General features: G+C 39.5%; 1 protein-coding gene across 1 annotated transcript in view; it reads right to left on the minus strand.

Annotated features, from left to right (window-relative positions):
* Positions 1-3808: 3808 nt before the first annotated feature.
* LOC134219282 (serine/threonine-protein kinase Wnk-like) overlaps positions 3809-21652 on the minus strand; it is a 255232-nt gene continuing 237388 nt past the window's right edge. The window contains exons 7-8 of the mRNA XM_062698008.1: positions 4755-4831; positions 3809-4598 (exon numbers count right to left, since the gene is read on the minus strand). Coding sequence (XP_062553992.1) covers positions 4104-4598; positions 4755-4831 — 572 coding nt within the window. The 3' untranslated portion in view covers positions 3809-4103. The remainder of the gene's footprint in view (positions 4599-4754; positions 4832-21652) is intronic.

The following is a 21652-nucleotide window of genomic DNA, read 5'->3' on the forward strand; positions in this document are numbered from 1 at the left end:
CCCAACCGCCAACCACCAACCGCCATCACTGAAGTATAATTCGGATTAAAGCTTCAATTCATAGATCCGTTTGAGCATAGATAACTTGCTATTCCAGCGTGCTATGGGGTCAGCCACTAATTCAAATTCTTTTCCGAATTCAGAACGGAATCACTTTAATAAATCTACTTTGGAAGGTACCTTTTTCACAATTTCATATATTACGAGAAAATCTCGACGATGTCAATTATACGGTTAAACGACTATTTTCTTCCATTTACTTTCACTAATCAATTTTTATGTATCAAACAGATACGCATTTCGTCCTCTACTTGAGTACTTCTTCAGTGTTTTGTTATCGACTCATGTTAATTATGTTCATTGAAGAAAAAAGTCATTGGCAATTTGACAGGTGATTAAGAGAATGAAGCAACATGTATGATTTATGACAGAGATAATCGATTTTTGCTGTAGGTGAACGTCGTCATTGATGCTTATTTGTACAAAGGTTCATTCATGTGCGCATTACATTGTCTTACTTTTTGCACGATGAGCCTTTACTGGTTGTAACTAAATATTTCTCCCATCTATGCTGGATTTCTTATTTATTTGAGACAGATATGCGATTACATGCAGTTTAGCTGATATATGTAAGTGAAAACTATTGGAGATTTTTTATACTGACAGCAAAATTTGAAATACCGAAAATACCGGTATTTTCCATTTCCAGAACCGGTATTTTCGGTATCCAAAATTGGCCGGTAATACTGGTATTACCGGTTTCGGTACTACCGGTTAGACCACCCTAGTTTATAAGCATGCAACGTGATTCATAAGATGGAAGAGGAAATGACGTCCAACCTAATTTACGAAGAGCGTATAGTAGAAATTGTTTTTGTACTGATTCTATTCTTTCTTCATGTGTTAAGACTTACCGGATCCTCCTCTTCTCTCGGTAAAGCCTCATACTCAGTTGCGTAGCTATGAAACAGCTTATACAGTGACTCCAGCTTTTTTGCCCACGCCTGGACATGCCCTGATGGAGGCTTCTCCTTGTCGAAATCTTTCTTGTAGGACTCCAACAGCGCTACAGACTTTATAATTCCACCCATTCTCTTCTTCAGCACTTCCTCCGACATTTTTGCCACTACTTTTTAGCATTTTTGCAGTTTTCTCCGGTTTCGCAGTGTTCGTCCAAACACAATTTTGGCCAACGCGAGTCCATTTTACTCAGTGTGCGAACACGAAAAGCAACACTTCGCAAACTACGTTCCAACCGTGGTGCTACACACAAACACTCACGGCAACAACAATCGCTTGTTTCGGACTCGTCGTGTCACACGCACTGAGTGGCTATTTTCTGTAATGGCAAAACTGCACTGCAATCAGTAAAAGGAAAATGGTTTCTTCGCTATTCGGTTGCAATTACTGGCTTGAGAGGCCTCCGAGCCAGCGACACCCTCTTAAGTGTTGAGGAAGGTATTCTTTGAGTAAGGATTCGCCTGTTGCCAACAATGTGACCATGGTAGACAAAACTAGACCTGAACTTATGTAGGCGAAAAAAGAGTCAGAATAATAGCTGGCAAGGTAGGAATAACCGAAATTTTCCACATTTCAATAAAACAACTAACATTTTTAACAACTAACGTTTGGCCAAAACCTATTCGGCCGGAAGCCATTTGGCCGAAACCCATTAGACCGAAACCCATTTGGCCGAAAGGGTCGTTTGGCCGAAAGGGTCGTTTGGCCGAAAGGGTCATTTAGATGAAAGGGTCGTTCGACCCTATCGGCCAAACGACCCTTTCGACCAAATGACCCTTTCGGCCTTAATGACCCTTTCGGCCTTAATGACCCTTCCGGCTTAATGACCCTTTCGGCCAAACGACCCTTTCGGCCACATACACTTTCGGCCAAATTGCCCTTTCTACCTAATGACCGTTTCGGCCAAATGACCCTTTCGGCCCAATTACCCTTTCGGCCAAATGACCCTTTTGGCCAAACGATCCTTTCGGCCAAATGGCCGGTATGGTATATTCGTTCCGTTCCCAATAATGACAAAATCGTGTTAATTTTTAAGTTTGTGTACTTGAGAAAATCATCACTGGAAATAACTCGGGAAGAATTTTTATGAAACTTAATTTTATCGGATCTCATAGAAATATTTTTACTACTCTAAAGGAATACTCTGAAATAGTTTTAAGATAATTTTAGACTTGGAAATCAAGAATATCATATTCCATGACAAACGTAGATCTTTCTCAAACAGCTTCTGGATAAACTTCATGAAAAACTTCAATCATGAACAGTTGAAGGCAGTAAAATATATTTTCTCCAATGCAAAGATAGCTGTTTGAAATTCAAGAAAGAACAAAATTGTTCTTTGTGATAGAATATTGAAGATACATAGAAACCTTGATTAAATGGAAGACTTTCTTTTGAGCCTACTTCATAGATTATCTTTCATCTTTACTGGATTACCTTCCAAGTTCTTAAAGTCAACTTCAAACAAAGTCGAGCAACATTCAATCAACCAAGGAAACCGACTATCTCTCTCTCCCGTGCAAAGCAATATCATTGCATAAGCATCGGGTCTTTAAGATTCCTCATTTCCCCCAAGAGATCCACACATATCCAACCACGACTGAACCTACTGCAGCATGAAGCTCAAGTTTTCTCCGCTTTTTATCATCGAGATTATGCAAAATTACCACATCTATTCATTCGATACGGATCTTACCGAAGATGGCTTCGGTGTACCTCCTATATGCTCAGCTCATCTACGCCAACGAGCGGCAATGCTTTGAATGCAAATGTTCCCAGAAGCGAGCGGAAGGAAAATCACAAAATGTCACATAGTCAGTAGTGGTGCAGTTTGCCGTAGAAAGGAGCTGGCCAATGTGGAAAATGTTCACATTGTACTTCCTTGTCTGGTTCCCTTGAAGTTCATTCGGTCTGCTTACTGGCACCCGCAAATGAAATGATGGTTACGAAGGGGAGATCCTTACATAACGAACCATCTGGGAAGCATCGCTTGAATTATTTATTTCACGTTTCTATTAATTTTAGAATCTTGATAAAATCATTTCCCAAATTTAGCAACTAGAACTCTTCTTGAAAATGAAAACAAATATTTTTAGCATGTTCGTTTTGATTCCTGGAGTTCAAGAGAGGTTCATATGGAGGAAAATACATAAACAATGGGATAGGAAGTTGAAGTTGAATGAATCAATAATCTTGTTTGTGTGGTGACCACAATGACAATAAACCAGTGAAAATGGATCCCGATAATAAGCATGTGAAATCGACTTCTGATTTTGTGTGGTAATATTCAGTTTCGGATTGATCGCATTAGTTAGTAGCATCGCTTTGTAGTGCTGTCCCCCAAGTCATGTTTGTAGGAAAAGGAAAAACTGTGGAATTTCCTGTATGGCAATAATGCTCCAAAAGGGATTGTTTTTATTTAATTACTTAGGTCAAACTGTAAGCGAAACGATAATATCAATAGACACGGTACCAAACTGTGAAATAGTCGAATGTTTTAGTGAACTGCAATTTAAAAAAAGCACAATGTAAAAATGTAGCATTAATTAAGTAGCAATGAGTAATTCACACTTACAAAATAGTATCTAATACGTTGGCGAATTGGTAAAATCAATTGAGTCCAAGATAAGCAATCTGCTCGTTTGTCATGAAAAGTTTACAGCCATTTGGAAACGATAGTCATTTGATGTGTTATCCAAATCGTACTCCTCCCATCGAATATAAACGACAGCAGGTGCACCGCAGAATTTCTCAATCATTTTCTAATCAATCAACAATCCGAGCGAAGTCTACTTTAATCCGTTTATATTAAAGCCCCACAGATGGGCCTAAACTTATTCCGCATAACGTTTATCTAAAAACCAATAAATATCAAATGAAACCCAACAAACGCACCCACCATCGATCGGAAGGTAGCGGCGAGAGGATGCTGATGGGGAGCTTAAGAGGAGACTAAATGTCATTGCCACTGTTTGGTCGTGTGCTATCTAAAACTAAACGCGATGATGGCAGCCAATCGCAATCACTTCGATCCGCTGCTGCCGCAATAAAGCCAGATTGAAGTGAGTTGCTCGGGCGAACGACTACTGCACGGGGTAGAATCCTTTCTGCAGTGAGGCGGCTCCAGGAGTGTAGGCAATTTTGGTCAGCTGGGCATAGGGTTGGGGCTGCTGCAGGGGCGGCTGTGGGTGGAACAGCTGAGCACCGTAGTGAAAGGGCGACGATTGCGGTTGATGTTGAAGAGGGCTGGCCGCGGTGGCATAGATGGCGGCCGCAGGGATTGACGGTTGCGCGTACTGCTGGGCGGCGTACACAACGGTGGGCTTGTGCAGCGGGGTGGCCACCGTGGAATACACTTGGAAACGGGCAGCCGCCGGTTGTTGCTGGGCCTGGTTCTGCGGTTGTTGCTGTTGATATTGGTGCGGTTGACCGACGGCCGTGTTGTAGTAGGGTGGCTGATTTTGGTGGTGGTGGCCCAGTACGGCAGCATTCGCCTGCTGGGTAAAGGTGGAAAAACTGACACCCTTGCCGTGGTGCTGGGTGGTGGTCGCCGTCGTCACCGGGATCAGCTGTTTGATCTGGAATGGATGGATCCCCGGTGGGTATTTGAGAGATTGATTTATGTGGATTAATTAAATTTGCAATTTTATTCAGTTTGGTTGATTTTTTTGGTTTTTGAATAAATCTCTTTGAAATTGAAAAAAATCAATTCACTTTTTGGTGGCTGTACTCACATGGGAAGGTGTGGCAACGGTAGGAGTTGCGACGGATGATAGGAATTGTTTAGCTGCCACTGGAACCTGATATGGGGCTGTAAATCGAATCAGAAAAATAAAACAGGTTTTGTCAATAGCATGTGGATGGTTGTTCAAATGTGCTGAAGTGAAATTGATATCTGTTTGCAAACCGTTTAACTATTTCTGTTCGGAACAAACAAATAAATAGAATAAGTGAATAACAAATAATTCTAGAGGTCTTTAAAACTGGATTACGAGTCTATTTGAAATTGAATCAGCTGGGATTGTGTGTGCCACGATTAAGCCAGTTCACGTTCACTAATCGATTTTAATAGGTATGGGGAACTGTGTAACGTTGACGGGATATTTTGAATTTAAGTTGAAATAAAATTCAAAAGCTTCAGACGTTTTTATTTTTTTAAGCGAAATTATTTATAAATACATTTTGAAATTAGTTTTTATTATTGTAATTAAAGTTAATAGCTATAGGCGTTTTTATCCTTTTAAGCAAAATAATAAATAAATTGAATTAAAGTTTATTGTTATTTTTGTAAATTAAATATTTGTTTTTTGCCTTTCTCGTATACCAAGTATACGGTAAAGGCTATATGATCGCTCCAAAAACAAACTTTTTATAGAAGGCCCGGAGACCCATAGTGTTATATACCAATCGACTCAGTTCGACGAATTGAGGTGATGTCTGTGTGTGTGTGTGTGTGTGTGTGTGTGTGTGTGTGTGTGTGTGTGTGTGTGTGTGTGTGTGTGTGTGTGTGTGTGTGTGTGTGTGTGTGTGTGCACAAAATGTCACTTTTCAGGCACTTATCCTCAACCGATTTGCTCGCAACAAATTGCATTCGACGCAGAATCCTTTCCCATTGTTTCCTATTGAAAATTGGCCAGGTCGAACTATGGGATTGGAAGTTATGGCCAAAATACAAAGTTATACGTAAAAATCGCGTAAAAAATGTCACTCATTTTTCGGGCACTTATCCTCAACCGATTTGCTCGCAACAAATTGCATTCGACGCAGAATCCTTTCCCATTGTTTCCTATTGAAAATTGGCTAGGTCGAACTATGGGATTGGAAGTTATGTCCAAAATACAAATTTATACGTAAAAATCGCGTAAAAAATGTCACTCATTTTTCGGGTACTTATCCTCAACCGATTTGCTCGCAACAGATTGCATTCGACGCAGAATCCTTTCCTATTGTTTCGTATTGAAAATTGGCCAGGTCGGACTATGGGATCGGAAGTTATGGCCAAAATACAAATTTATACGTAAAAATCGCGTAAAAAATGTCACTCATTTTTCGGGCACTTATCCTCAACCGATTTGCTCGCAACAAATTGCATTCGACGCAGAATCCTTTCCCATTGTTTCCTATTGAAAATTGGCTAGGTCGAACTATGGGATTGGAAGTTATGTCCAAAATACAAATTTATACGTAAAAATCGCGTAAAAAATGTCACTCATTTTTCGGGTACTTATCCTCAACCGATTTGCTCGCAACAGATTGCATTCGACGCAGAATCCTTTCCCATTGTTTCCTATTGAAAATTGGCCAGGTCGAACTATGGGATTGGAAGTTATGGTCAAAATACAAATTTATACGTAAAAATCGCGTAAAAAATGTCACTCATTTTTCGGGCACTTATCCTCAATCGATTTGCTCGCAACAAATTGCATTCAACGCAGAATCTTTTCCCATTGTTTCCTATTGAAAATTGGCCAGGTCGGACTATGGGATCGGGAGTTATGGCCAAACCACCTTTTTGCCTTTCTCGTATACTAAGTATACGGTAAAGGCTATATGATCGCTCCAAAAACAAACTTTTTATAGAAGGCCCGGAGACCCATAGTGTTATATACCAATCGACTCAGTTCGACGAATTGAGGTGATGTCTGTGTGTGTGTGTGTGTGTGTGTGTGTGTGTGTGTATGTGTGTGTGTGTGTGTGCGCAAAACTACTCAACAAAATGTCACTCATTTTTCGGGCACTTATCCTCAACCGATTTGCTCGCAACAAGTTGCATTCGACGCAGAATCCTGTCCCATTGTTTCCTATTTGAAATTGGCCAGATCGGACTATGGGATCGAAAATTATGGCCAAAATACAAAATCATACGAAAAAATTGCGTAAAAAATGTCACTCATTTTTCGGGCACTTATCCTTGACCGATTTGCTTGCAACAAGTTGCATTCGACGCAGAATCCTGTCCCATTGTTTCCTATTTGAAATTGGCCAGATCGGACTATGGGATCAAAAGTTATGGCCAAAACACAAAATCATACGAAAACATCGTGTAAAAAATGTCACTCATTTTTCGGACACTTATCCTCAACCGATTTGCGCGCCTCAAGTTGCATTCGACGCTGAATCCTGTCCCACTGTCTCCTTTTTTAAATTGGCCAGATCGAACTATGGGATCGAAAGTTATGGCCAAAATACAAAATCCTACGAAAAAATCGCGTAAAAAATGTCACTCATTTTTCGGGCACTTATCCTCAACCGATTTGCTCACAGCAAGTTGCATTCGACGTAGAATCCTGTCCCGTTGTTTCCTATTGAAAATTGGCCATATCGGACTATGGGATCGAAAATTATACCATTTTTTTTATGGAAAAATCGCTAAAAAAATGTCACTCATTTTTCGGGCACTTATCCTCAACCGATTTGCTCGCATTAAATTGCATTCGACGCAGAATGTCTCATATTTTCTTATTGAAAATTGGCCAGATCGGACTATGGGCTTAGATGTTATGGTCAAATTACTATTTATTGTGAAAAAGAGTTCAAAAAAGTCTAGCGGTGTTTCTGGACAGCAGCATTTCGCTGCCATTATTTTTGAATATTTGGAAATTCGACAAAAAGGTGAAAGATTTCTCTGCAAGTTCTACAATATGTCGAAAAATCTGTAGTGATTTTTTTTTTTTTAAAGTGAACTAATTTTCAATGATAGTGAAAAGTGACTGGCTTGCCGATCTTGAGATTATAGGGGCGCTTTACACAAGAATATATAATATGTGCTCAAGAACTCAACCATTTCCTCCTCAAAATGACATTTTTATGTATTTATCAGTTCAAACAAGAAGATGGACCTCGGATATCTCAAACAAATGCTTCCTGATTTTCCACGATGAAACGGCTTCAAAATTCGGTGAGATCTAGATAGGCTAATTAGCCAGGGCAAGTTTAATAGCTTTGCCCCATCCCAAGGAAATCAACAATGGAGTGACATAAATTTCTTAGCATGATCACTCCCAACGTCCATTCAAACTTATTATATCATTTGCTTATGATGATACTCCTTAACTATATACCCTACCAACCATCCAACTCCTTGACATCTATGAGGGCGTCGGTGAGTCGCTGGCCTCTCGTTAAGTAGATGTCATATCATCATTTCCTTCCTTTCCTAGTAACGGAGAAGATGGGCGTGGCCGGCAATGGTAGCTTTCATGCTTTATCATTTTGGATCTCCAATTGGATTGCTATTAAATCCCAAGTAGTAATCTATAAGCAGTTGGAGTAAGAAATTTAAAGAATATACATGACAGCTATTAGTATGCAATCTACGAAATACTCCGTTACAACGCAACGCAACGCAACGCAAAAGAGTTCAAAAAGTCTAGCTCATTTTTTAGCACTTAGACTTCATCTATTCCCCCGAGCAACACAAGTTCAACAAATCTGGTTGCAGTAACCATATAGTGACTGAATCCGGTCATATATAAGTTAATGTGATTGATGTGCAATATGTGCTTCTCAGGTCGCTCGCAACAGATTGCATTCGACGCAGAATCTTGTCCCATTGTTTCCTATAGAAACTTGGCCGGATCGTACAATTGGGTCAAAAGTTATGGCGAAAATACTAATTTTAAAACTACAAAATAAAATGCCATTTTTTGCTCTTATGCTCATCCGATTTGTTTGCAACAAATTGCGTTTGGCGAGAATTTTTTTTATACATATAAAAAAATATGAAAAATAAGACCAATCCACATATTGGTATTATTTGAGATTTTTCCAAACCTTTTGAACGAACGAGAAAGGCACCATCACCGCTAGGTGGATTAATCTGGGTTTTTAATAGAAAAATCACAAAAAAATGTCACCTATTTTTCGGACACCTAGGGAGTGAGTGCTAGTAATGGACCCTTAACGACTAAAATTTACTTCAGTTGCTCCGCTAGAGCGAGCCTTATGACAAATTGTAGTTCTGCTACACCAGATGACAAGCAACAGGTACCAGCATCTTGTTTCGTACATAAGACTAGCCAAAACATTCATTTTTACTAATAAAGAAAGCATTTTAAAATAATGTAGCTAGCGGGCCTATTATGGCCACCCCCGGGTCCATAATACACAACGTCAAGTTTGTTTATATACGTATAATGGTCCCCATTTGATTTATATGTTCCATTCCCACATGTTCCTGATGCCTATTATGGACCCCCTTTGTGTGCTAGTAACGGACCCTTTGGCGTATGTGCATTTACAGATTAGTTAATTTAACTAAATTCCTACTACCCAGGCCATAACAAATGTATGGAACTGCTGTCCTGTTACATGGAGCAACTCCATCCGACGGAAGCTTGCAGAAAATAGTCGATTCCAGCGTTTAATTTGAGATTTTGTTCAGGGGGTCCATTATACGCACGGGGTCCATTACTAGCACTCACTCCCTAACCTTGATCGATTTACACGCAACAATTTGCATTCGACGCAGATTCCTGTCCCATTTTTTTACTATTGAAAATTGGCCAGATCGAAATATGGGATCGGAAGTTATGGCCGAAACACCATTTTTGCCTTTGGTCTACAAAGTAAACAAAAAGGCTATATGTTCGCTCCAAAACCAAACTTTTACCTGTAGACCCATAGTGTTATATACCAATCGACTCAGCTCGATGAACTGAGATGATGTCTCTGTGTGTGTATGTATGTGTGTGCGCGCACCAAAATTGCGAAAAGTTTAGCTCACTTTTTTGGTACTTATCCTCAACCGATTTACTTGCAACAAATTCCATTCGACGCGGGATCCTGTCGTATTGTTTTCTATTGAAAATTTGGAAGATCGGACTATGGGCACAAAAATTATGGCCAAAATGCTTTATGTTATAAAAAAGCGCGTAAAAAAGTCTAGCTCATTTTTAATGCACTTACCCTCAATCGATTTACTCACAACAAATTGCATTGGACGCGGAATTCTATTCTATTATTTTCTATTGAAAATTGGCCAGCTTGGACCAAGATGAATACACCACTAGGTGTTCCAATCTGCCAAATTCACGATTCAGCCATCTTGGATTTTGGTATGGGAGAGCCAGCCGATTTGTTTATGTTTTGCACTCGTCCATAAATTGGGCAGGTTGAAACACCTAGCTGTGTATTAATCTTGGCTTGGACTATTACCTTAGAAATTATGGCCAAAATACTTTTTGCCTTTCTTGTGCTACAAAGTTGTACCGAAAGGCTATAATTTCTCTCCGAAAACGAACTATCGGATGCTTCCACACTGATACACTTCCCTCCCTCTTCATACGGGAGTTTGGCAGGAGGACGGTCATGAGATTTATATCATAACAAATATTGCCCTCCGCTCGCTTGATGGGAATGACATTTTCGTTTTTTTTGTGTAGTCAGAGCTTCAGTTTAACAAACATCCAAATGTGATATCCTTAAAATATATAACTGGGTAAAATAAAACAGGGGTATGTACATCAAAAAGATTGGAAAAGGAAAAAAATGTCGAAATTCTTATTAGCATATTGTAGATCAAGTTGAAAACCGAACCGAGATCTCGCGTTTTCAACTGGATCTACAATATCTTTGCTTGAAATAATCCGATTTTCATAGAACGGCCAAGAAGTTTTTCTTTTTTACTCTTAGCTACTAGCTCATCTACTTTCAAGCAAACACATTTTACGAAGGTCGAGAAAGGCACCATCACCGCTAGGTGGATTAATCTGGGTTTTTTTGTATGTGTTTTTATTTTCTTTTGAATTCATTTAGCTTTTTGGTTCCAGTCTTTGCCTGACTACTTGACTTTTTTGGGTAATGAAATGTTTCGGTTTGTCTCTCGGCCAAGCAAAGTGTTATAGTGAGTGCTTCAGTGAGTGCAGTAATGGCACCTGAAACTAGATAGGAGAAATTACGGCTTTTGCAGGTTTTGTTCTATTATTATCAGGGGGGATTTTGTTGACCAAATTTTATGAAATTTGGCCTCAACATTCTTTTATTTGCAAATAATGTTTAGGCCAAATTTGAGCATAATTTGTTGGGGGGTTGTTGGGGTTGTATACAAGACACAACCGCTCGACGTAAGGGAAGTTCCATAATTACGTAATTATTAAGCATATGCGGTATTTTGAAAAATTTCGTTTCAGGTGGTTCAAAACGAAATTCCGTGGAATTTCGCGGAATTCGATCATGACGGAGTCTGATTTCTTGATTTCGTTTCGTAAATTTACAAATATTTCGCTAGAAAAAAACTAGCTTATAACGAAATTTAACGAAATTCCTCTGAATTTCGGAACAAATTTAGACTTAAACCTAAACCGCACGGTTGTGGGTTATCAAAATTTTTGGCTGCGCCACTGAACAAAATCATAAAGCTGTTTTCAAAACTTAATGTTACAAAATTGTCTATTAACGCCTACTACATAATCCCATTCTGAGTCGACAAATACGTATTTAGTTTTCTTCTATAAAACGTTTTCGGTGTTTTGTTAGAAATGTCTAGCAGAAAACGAAAAATATCTTTAACTATTCTATCTCATTTTTTTTCAAAAGTGATCCGACTCAATAGTTAATCAGGCTCGGAGTGTAAATGTAATCAGATAAGAATCAGATCAGTACAACTTTGTTAAAGAGGCAAAGTTGTGGCGTGGATTCTTGAGGCCCTTGTGAAACATTTTCAGAGCGTCTCTTTTTTATTAAAGGCCAACTTCTTCATTTCTTATGCCTCAAACCAAGTTTTAGCGCATGACTAAGCACCGCTTAAAAGTTAAGAAGACCCTAAGGAAAACATTTAACAAAGCACATGATTTTGCGTTGTATTGATTTGAAACTCGGTTTTCGTCTTCGATTTCACAAAATAACTTCGTTTACAATAAATATTTAGTCGCTTAACAAGGTGGCTTCACATGAATTACCTTTTCAACAAACCAAAGATTCCTTTCCCGTGGCGCTCACGGAGATGCAGAGCATTCTTCTTATAATCTAATAATAATAAGAATCACACTAATTTTCCTCTCCTAATCATAAATTGTTTGTATGGGCGTGACCGGCTCATACTGTGCATAGCAGCTGTTTCTTGCACTCAATTGGAGTCGGTTGAGGATGAAAATTTGACAACAATTTTTGCATGCCTCATATGCACAAACACATATACAAGGACAAACAGACAATGGCTTGGTTCGTCGAGTTGATTGCATAAAAGACTATGGGTCTCCGAGCCTCCTTTAAAAAGGTTGAATTTAGAAGGAAATTATATCTTTTTGTTACAAGTTTTTGTATGAGAAAGGAAAAAATATTTCTTCATACCTGGCAAACTGCAGTCGTAAAAACTTTGCTATCACATTTCTGAAACACAATCTGAAAGACATATCTTTGAGCATTTTGGAAAGGTGCAAAGGATTCGTCTAGCGAGCAAATGTATGCTATTAACAAGTCTCTATCCGCATATACTATATTCGTATATTCTGGATTTGATTTAGCTCAATACAATATAATAAATAGAATTTGAATCAGACTACAAAAAAATCCCACAATTCCTATATTTTTATATACATACTTACTGATATAAAGCTAAACTGATATAAAATTGATCAGATTCGGGAGCACTTATTCCACGATGATTTTTTTAAAAAGCGGCACAAATGCTGGGGTATTGCCTAATGGTAAACGGGAACACGGCGATTTATTACAATCTGCTTCTTCTGGTAATATAATTCTATTGGTCGAAAAGCAGTTATTTCATTTTGAGAAAATGAAATCAGAATTGCGTACATAAAGTAAAATCAATTCAATAAAAATTCCGCGGAAAAAAATTAAAATTTCGTTTCGTTTCGAAGTCTCGAAAGTAAATACATATTTCGTTTCGTTTCGTTTCGAATCAACATAGACATTTTAAATTTCGTTTCGTTTCGTTAGGAAAAAGTGTCTTATCGCATACCCTAGTAATTAACGCAAAAATTGGCCATTTTCAAACCCCCCCCTTCCCCTTATGTCACACTTTCTGCATGAATTATTAAAAAAAAAAATATGGATTGTCACACTTCGGGCAACCCCCTCTCCCTCTAAGCGTTACGTAATTTATGTATGCTCCCTAAACTACGTAAAACCAAATATAGTACATTGAACCAATTATAAAGCACTTTATGAGACAGATCGGAACAGCTGTTTTTCTCGTGTTTATCTACTTTGACAATTAGTGGGAGCCCGTTGGACATAACATTCCGATGGGTCCCATCGTCAATTCTTGCTATTTTACTTTTCGGATACCACGGGCTTAAGAAAAGTTTTTCATATGATTCTTAACTCGCTTCAACTACCATAACACGAAAACTCGCGTGCTGTAAAAAGTACAACAGGCCACCCATGAGACAGGAAAAAAATTGATTTGGAATTCTTCCGCTTATCGGCGCTAGTGTACACTCGATTCTTTTTTTACACGGGGGATGCGTTCCGTGTAAAAAAAGTTTTCAGTTCAAAATTCGAAAATCCGTGTAAAATTTTTTTTCTGATTTCTTGTATCTGCCTTGTAAAAAAATCCGTAATTGTGCACTTTTAAAATGAATAACTTTTTCACTTTTAACTAGATGTAAAAATCTGCCAAAATTTTCACGAAACAAATATTTACGCGACCGTAGTTTAATAGCGCACACTATGATCTGTGGGATTTAGAAAATTTCCGTCTTCTACAAAGTTGTTCGAGCATTGGAAACCAAATCAATATCATTTCATCAAAAGATATTTCGTCAAATTACATTTAGTCGAATGACATTTGGTCAAAAGGACATTACGTCGAATAGGACATTTGTCGAAATCAGATTTTAGAAAGAAGAATCGTCGTACATTTGGTCGAATGACGTTTGGCCATAGGAACATTTGGTCGAAAGGAAATTTAGTCGAAAGCGGATTTTTGAATGGATAATCTTGATACATTTAGTATGACGTTCCGACGATTGAATATTTGAAAGAAAGGAACTTTAGTGAATGAAATTATTTATTTATGGAACACTGCCCATTAGAGGTGTGCGCCGGTCCGAAAATCGGCGGCGGCGGCGTTTGTCAGAATTTTGGTCGGCGGCGGCGGCGTTTTCGGCGTCACGCCGGAAGCCATTTTAGCCGGCGGCGGCGGCGTGAATCGGCGTGGAGATTTTTTACTTTTTTATTTTATGTTTCTTGAAATTTTTTTCTGCATTTCATGATGTTTTAAGACATCAACGGGAGAATTATTTGACTTTCGTCAGAAGAATCTGATGAACTTCTCCCGAAAATTCTCTGAGCTTCTCCAAAATATTCATTTGAAAATATTCAATTGAAAAAAACTGTTCGGTATTTCATCAAAAAAGATCGGAATTTTGAAGAAATTTCTTTGGATTTCTAGAAAAAAACAATTCAAAACCAGCAAGCTTTTCTGCCTGCCTCGATAAACTCCTTTTATATTATTTATATTATTTATAATATTTATAATATTTATATTATTTGTTAATAATTACCATTGGTTACGAAATATGATCCGAAACGACATTACGAGATCAAGCAACATTACGAAAAATGATATTTATCTGAATGAGGACGAAAACAAAATTTGAAAGATCTTCAAAGGCAAGACGTTCATTTAATTTAAGCTTCCATTATTGATTCGAATTATTGTTGGAATAGTAAGTGAGATTTTGGCAATACGGATGAAATCTTTCCAGGACGGAGAACTTGTTAGGGATTCCAAACAAGCTGTTGTTGACATAGTGTGTCCTAAGGAAAAAGTCTCATTAGTATTAGTGAATAGTAAATGTTTTTACAAAAGATTTGGGAAGTACGTTACGTGAATAAGTCACCTGCTTCAAATTCTACTTGCTCGCAATCAACTCTTTCTGTTGGGCACATTAGTTGATGCAAATAGTTTGAATCGCCGTTCCAGAAACCAAAGTCAAAATCACTTACGCCTGTATCAAAAACTCCCTAGAATTCCAAGTTTCTTATAAAATTTTCGAAACAAAAAGAAATATGAAAAGACTAAGGTTTTTTTTAGCCATTCTAAAAAAATAAATGCCTGTTATTTTGAAAATATGTACCGAATATTTTTTAACTTTTCCAAAGGGCCTCAGTAACATTTTATTCTTGAATTTGTTTGAATATTGCAATCAACAGACCAATATGAAAACTTTTGATTGCATAAATCAAATTAATTCTTGAAAAAATGTTACTTGGGTCCTTTTGAAAAGTTAAACGAGATTTTCTGGCCCACCATCAGGTGTGGGCCCTCCTTAGCCGTGCGGTAAGACGCGCGGCTACAAAGCAAGACCATGCTGAGGGTGGCTGGGTTCGATTCCCGGTGCCGGTCTAGACAATTTTCGGATTGGAAATTGTCTCGACTTCCCTGGGCATAAAAGTATCATCGTGTTAGCCTCATGATATACAAATGCAAAAAATGGTAACTTGGCTTAGAAACCTCGCAATTAATAACTGTGGAAGTGCTTAATGAACACTAAGCTGCGAGGCGGCTCTGTCCCAGTGTGGGGATGTAATGCCAATAAGAAGAAGAAGACCATCAGGTGTGTTGGATTCAGTCCAACGATAAGGAAATTTTCCGAAATTGTGATTCTCTGGTACGGAAATTAAATTACTTGTGGATCCGTTTTTTGAAGAGAATATAATTTTCCTGAGAAAGTGGAAATAGATTTAATAATACAAAGTTAATAACTACATATGGGTGCTTCGTATGAGTCTGTTTGAGAACCCCTAGTTAACATTTTGGGGTCGCACTGGACAAGTTTATTATTTCAATTGCGAGTTTCGCATAATCTGGAATTACTTACGTTTAGTTCCCTTTCGTTCCCTCTCGTATTGTATCGGCGACAGAGCCTTGGCAAACGATTATGAGCTAAACATAGTATAAAGTGCTTAGTACTTAGAATACACATCTTCTAATTACCCTGCTTCTTACCAGTTGTTGTACTGTATATGAATCAGCGCGAGAATCACGGAGGACGCAATATAACAAGCAGTTACCTATAGTAACATATGTGGTTAATATGATTCAATGCCTAATTATCGTCATGAAGTGCTTACCAATTCAATTATAGTTCTGACTAATATTTAATATTCTGATTGAGGCACTTCTCTAATAATATACAATATTTCAGCGAATCCAAGTAAAGTATCTAACAGTTCGTAGTAGCACATGTGATGACGCACTACCACGAGATTATCTTGTCATTCGAATTATAGGATAGTTTAAACTTGAGAGGTGCGCTGGCCGTTGCTTTCGTGTTGGCCAACAAGGTGTTTATTCTGATAACTGGCCTGTGGCTTGAAAAAGTTGGGCAGACCTGATTTATGCAAAACGGATATGTAACGTAAATCAGTTTAGCCAAAAAAATCATTTGGCCAAAGCGACATACGGCCGAATCACTAATTTGGCCGAAAAAGCACTCTTCGTTTGACTGAAATGGTTGCTTGGCCGAATAGGTTAAGGCCAAAAATTGTGTTTGACAGAAAGACCATTTGGCACGAAAAGTCATTTGGTCCAACAGCTAAATGTTGATTATTGAACGGGTAATATGGTCAAAAACACCCCCCCCCCCCCCCGTTTGTCCAAATGAAATTTCCGGAGAAATGGCCTTTCTTCCCAACGACCACTTCGGTCAACCAATTGTTAGCCAAATGGCCAGTCGGCCGAACAACATTTTCGGCCGTAGGTCCATTTCAGCTAAATACAATTGTCGGCCGGGTGGGTTTTGGTGTAATGATTTGTTCGGCCAAATGACATATTCAGCCAAACACCTTTCGGCGGTAAGATGCGCGGCTACAAAGCAAGACCATGCTGAGGGTGGCTGGGTTCGATTCCCGGTGCCGGTCTAGGCAATTTTCGGATTGGAAATTGTCTCGACTTCCCTGGGCATAAAAGTATCATCGTGCTAGCCTCATGATATATGAATGCAAAAATGGTAACCTGGCTAAGAAACCTCGCAGTTAATAACTGTGGAAGTGCTTAATGAACACTAAGCTGCGAGGCGGCTCTGTCCCAGTGTGGGGATGTAATGTCAATAAGAAGAAGAAGAACCTTTCGGCCTTGTGTCTATCGGTCAAATGGTCCTATCGGTTGTTTGGCCGAAAGTCATTCTACGAAAAGCCATTTATTCAAATAACAGGTTAGACCAAAAGTCATGTAGCCAAATTCCATTAGGCAGAATTAAACGTTTGTCCGGAACTGTATTACGTTGAAAATGGTTCGACCGAAAATGACATTTGGCGGAAAGCGACTAACAGCCGAAAGGCTCATTCGGCCGAATTGGTAATTTGACCGAAAAAGTTGTTTGCTCTAGCAGTTTATTTAGCTGAAAATGACATTTAACCGAAATGGTCGTTTGGCCGAAAACGTCATTTTACCGACTAGCTCATTTGTCCAAAAATTCCGTTTGGTAGAAATGGCAGTTTGGCCCGAAAATATCCTTTTTGCAAAACGACATATTTGACTAAACGACGTTTTTGGCAAAATATCCAATTCAGCCGAACGACACCTTCGGCCAATAATTAACGAATTATGGTTGGAATTGAATTAATTATTGTAAAACTAATGAGTGGAGAAAGAGTATCAATAAAAAGAATAAGAAAACCATTTCCATTCGACCAAATATCCCTTCGACTAAACGTCCTTTCAGCAAAATGTCATTCGACTAAAAGTCAATCAACGTTCAATTGTTCCAAAGCCGACTACGCTGCAGTATTGGCAAAATATCATTGATATCATTGATTTGACGATTGACGATTGACGATTGATTGAACGACATAGAAGATAATACGACTAGATACAATCGGCAACGACCTAGGCAACGAATAAAGGATCACGATTGGAAACTTGGAACATGGAACTACAAGTCGCTAGGCTTCGCAGGTTGCGACAGAATAATCTACGATGAATTACATCCCCGCAACATCGACGTCGTAGTGCTGCAGGAAATCTGCTGGAAAGGACAGAAAGTGTGGAAAGCGGTCATCGAGCGGTTACCTTCTACCAAAGCTGTGGCAGCACCAACGAGCTGGGAATCGGCTTCATAGTGCTGGGAAAGATGCGCCAACGCGTGATTGGGTGGTAGCCAATCAACGCAAGGATGTGCAAGCTGAGGATAAAAGACCGATTCTTCAACTATAGCATCATCAACGTGAACAGCCCACACGAAGGGAGATCCGATGACGACAAAGAAGCGTTCTATGCACAGCTGGAGCAGACATACCATGGATTCCCTCTGCGGGACGTCAAAATCGTCATCGGCGACATGAACGCACAGGTAGGACGGGAGGAAATGTATAGACTGGTCTACAAGGTACTCTCCCAAATTTTATGCCGTCGACTAACACCAATTGCAAGAGAGTTCGTGGGGCAGTACCAGGCGGGATTTATGGGTGAACGCTCTACCACAGACCAGGTGTTCGCCATACGTCAGGAATTGCAGAAATGCCGCGAATACAACGTGCCCACACATCATCTATTTATTGACTTCAAAGCCGTATATGATACAATCGATCGGAACCAGCTATGGCAGCTAATGCACGAAAACGGATTTCCGGATAAACTGATACGGTTGATCAAGGCGACGATGGATCGGGTGATGTTCGTAGTTCGAGTTATACGAAGGGCAGGGATTTACACGAGTGGTACGATTTTCACGGAGTCCGTCCAGTTATTTGGTTTCGCCGACGACATTAATATCATGGCACGTAACTTTGAGAGGATGGAGGAAACCTACATCAGACTGAAAAAAGGGAAACGGATTGGCCTAGTCATCAACACGTTGAAGACGAAGTACATGATAGGAAGAGGTTCAAGAGAAGACAATGTGAGCCACCCACCGCGAGTTTGCATCGGTGGTGATGAAATCGAGGTGGTAGAAGAATTTTTGTATTTGGGCTCACTGGTGACTGCCGAAAACGATACCAGCAGAGAAATTCGGAGACGCATAGTGGCTGGAAATCGTATGTACTTTGGACTCCGCAAGACGCTACGATCGAATAGAGTTCGCCGCCGTACCAAACTGACAATCCACAAAACGCTCATTAGACCAGTAGTCCTCTATGGACACGCGACTTGGACGATGCTCGTGGAGGACCAACGCGCACTTGGAGTTTTCGAAAGGAAAGTGCTGCGTACCATCTATGGTGGGGTGCAGATGGCGGACGGTACGTGGAGGAGGCGAATGAACAACGAGTTGCATGAGCTGCTGGGAGAATCATCGTTCACACCGCGAAAATCAGACGACTGCGGAGGGCCGGGCACGTAGCCAGAATGTCGGACAGTAATCCGGTGAAAATGGTTCTCGACAACGATCCGACGGGCACAAGAAGGCGAGGTGCGCAGCGGGCAAGGTGGATCGATCAGGTGGAAGATGACTTACGGGCCCTCTCTGCGTGGTTGGCGACGTGTAGCCATGGACCGAGCCGAATGACCGCACAGGCCACTTCGGCCTTAGTCTGAATAAATAATAATAATTTGTATTAGAGATTGGATTTAATGATTGGAATTGGAGATTAAGAATGGATAACATCTCAATATGTCAAAGTGTCTTATAACCAATTAAAAAATTCTCATTGAATATTGCAACAAAATACGTAAGCCACTCTATTCCCCAACATATCAATCTATTTAATAAACTATACGAACTTGTCTTCCATACTCGCCTTATCACCAGGGATTCAAGCCCCCAAACTAGTTGGACAACTGCAAACATTGTTTCTGAAACGCATTGTTTCCAAATATAACTTCCGAACAAGGAACAATTGCCAAAATAATTTGAATAAAACAAAAAATAAACCCCATCGCGTGCATTTTCCCGATGGCGAAAAAGTTTCCCAGTCTGCATCCGCAACATCGTGGTGTGTTCGTCGGAAGCATATTCCTTAATTATTATAGTTATACACCCCGAAAGTTCCACCGGCATTCGCAGGTTGTCTGCATCAACAGCAAACGGCCACAGCTCGGAAGCAGTGAGCGGAATCGATTTTGCCGTCTACGAAAAGGTGCACCGCCATCAAGTAGGGTTGTCAGCAGTACGGTTCCAAGAATATAATGAAACACTGGGCCGTCAATGTTGTGACCTATTATTTTATACAATATATATATATATATATGTATCACGCTTTTTGAACATTTTAATAATTTTCAGAATTATAGTTTTATAGTTTTCAAAAAACAGGAACCCTGTAGCCCAGCTAAATAAAGTTTTCCGCAAAGGCAAACCAGGGCTTGACACATTCAGCACCGTGATCAAGATTTATACTTCTCGATTTAAATGAGTATAGGTACTGCGTGCTTCTAGTTATAATCAAAAACGAAAAGTTGAATAATCCACATATCGACGAAATAATTTTAATACCTGGAACACCGTTTATTCACCAGTATCCTTAATTATGACTAACTAATTGAACCCATCCGACCTTGCTCGGGTTTGTATTTTTTGTGCATATTACATTAATATGCTCAACACTAGTTGATGAATTCCTGGAGGAACTTTAGGAGGAATTCCTGGAGGAACTTTCGGAGGAATTCATGGAGGAACTTTCGGAGGAATTCCTGGAGGAACTTGCAGCGTTGCACTTTAGATCGACATCATTGCGAGAATGGTTGATTTGTCCACAAAACACCAGACCGATGCATTTTCATGATTATTTTTGAGAAAACCGTACAAATCGGTCAACCCGCTCGTGAGTTACATTGACTTGAAATAAAAAAATCATTTTAATATAAAGATTCGGATTTTTATTTCATTCCTTTTAAATCCACAAAATAAGTCAATCCCAACTAAAATTCTGTGGGCAATCAATTGTAGAGCAAAGAAAAAAGCATCACGACGTTCTTTCCTCTTTAGAATGCAAGTGACATTTCCTGTGCATGTAATTCACCGTCTCATGATTGCCCATCTGAACTATAACACTTCGTTAAAATTCTTCCAAAATGACAGGAAATCATGAACACTTTTCCTAAATCCTTCTCGATGGAATGCATCGATATCTGTCCAATACGATTGATTCGAAGCATAAATAAATTCCAACTGAATAGCGTGGCTTTTCGGCGATCCTTGAGGTGAACAAGAAAGGCAAAATACAATCAACGGAACTGTAAGCCGTCGCCACGGAAACAAGTAAATAAAGTTCAGAAGCTACTTTCCGTTCCGATTTATGCGCTTTCCAAAAGTAAAACAAAAGAATCCTTTCCAGGGGTTCATCCTTCCTGTTTGTGATGTGGGTTCGTGTATATTTTTTTTTCTGTAGGTACTTTGATTGGAAAAGCAGCGAAATCCATATTTAACCTTACGCGAGATTACGATGATGCTGGGTGAGACGTCTTCTTTTTTTGCTATGAGTGAAAAACTTCGAACCAGCAGCGGATCGCGAAATGCGAAACAAGAAGAAAAGTTACCTGGTTCCGTTCCGAACCAGCATCCAATGAACGAGTATTTGTTAAGGATTGGTTTCTGAGGAAAAAAGAAAACGGTAGTGCCGTATGTGCAGAACATGTTGCACGTGGCATTGAAAGTAAAGCCCAAAGTTGCTGTTGGGGTTTATTCTGCCGCAAACACCATCGTATGAGGGTGTGATGGAAACAATTAGGCTGTCTTACGACTTTGTGAGGGATTTTTGAGGGTTTTGTTAGTTTCATTGGCGG

The sequence above is a fragment of the Armigeres subalbatus genome, chromosome 3 (assembly GCF_024139115.2).
Source record: "Armigeres subalbatus isolate Guangzhou_Male chromosome 3, GZ_Asu_2, whole genome shotgun sequence".
In the NCBI taxonomy this organism is placed as follows: Eukaryota; Metazoa; Arthropoda; class Insecta; order Diptera; family Culicidae; genus Armigeres; species Armigeres subalbatus.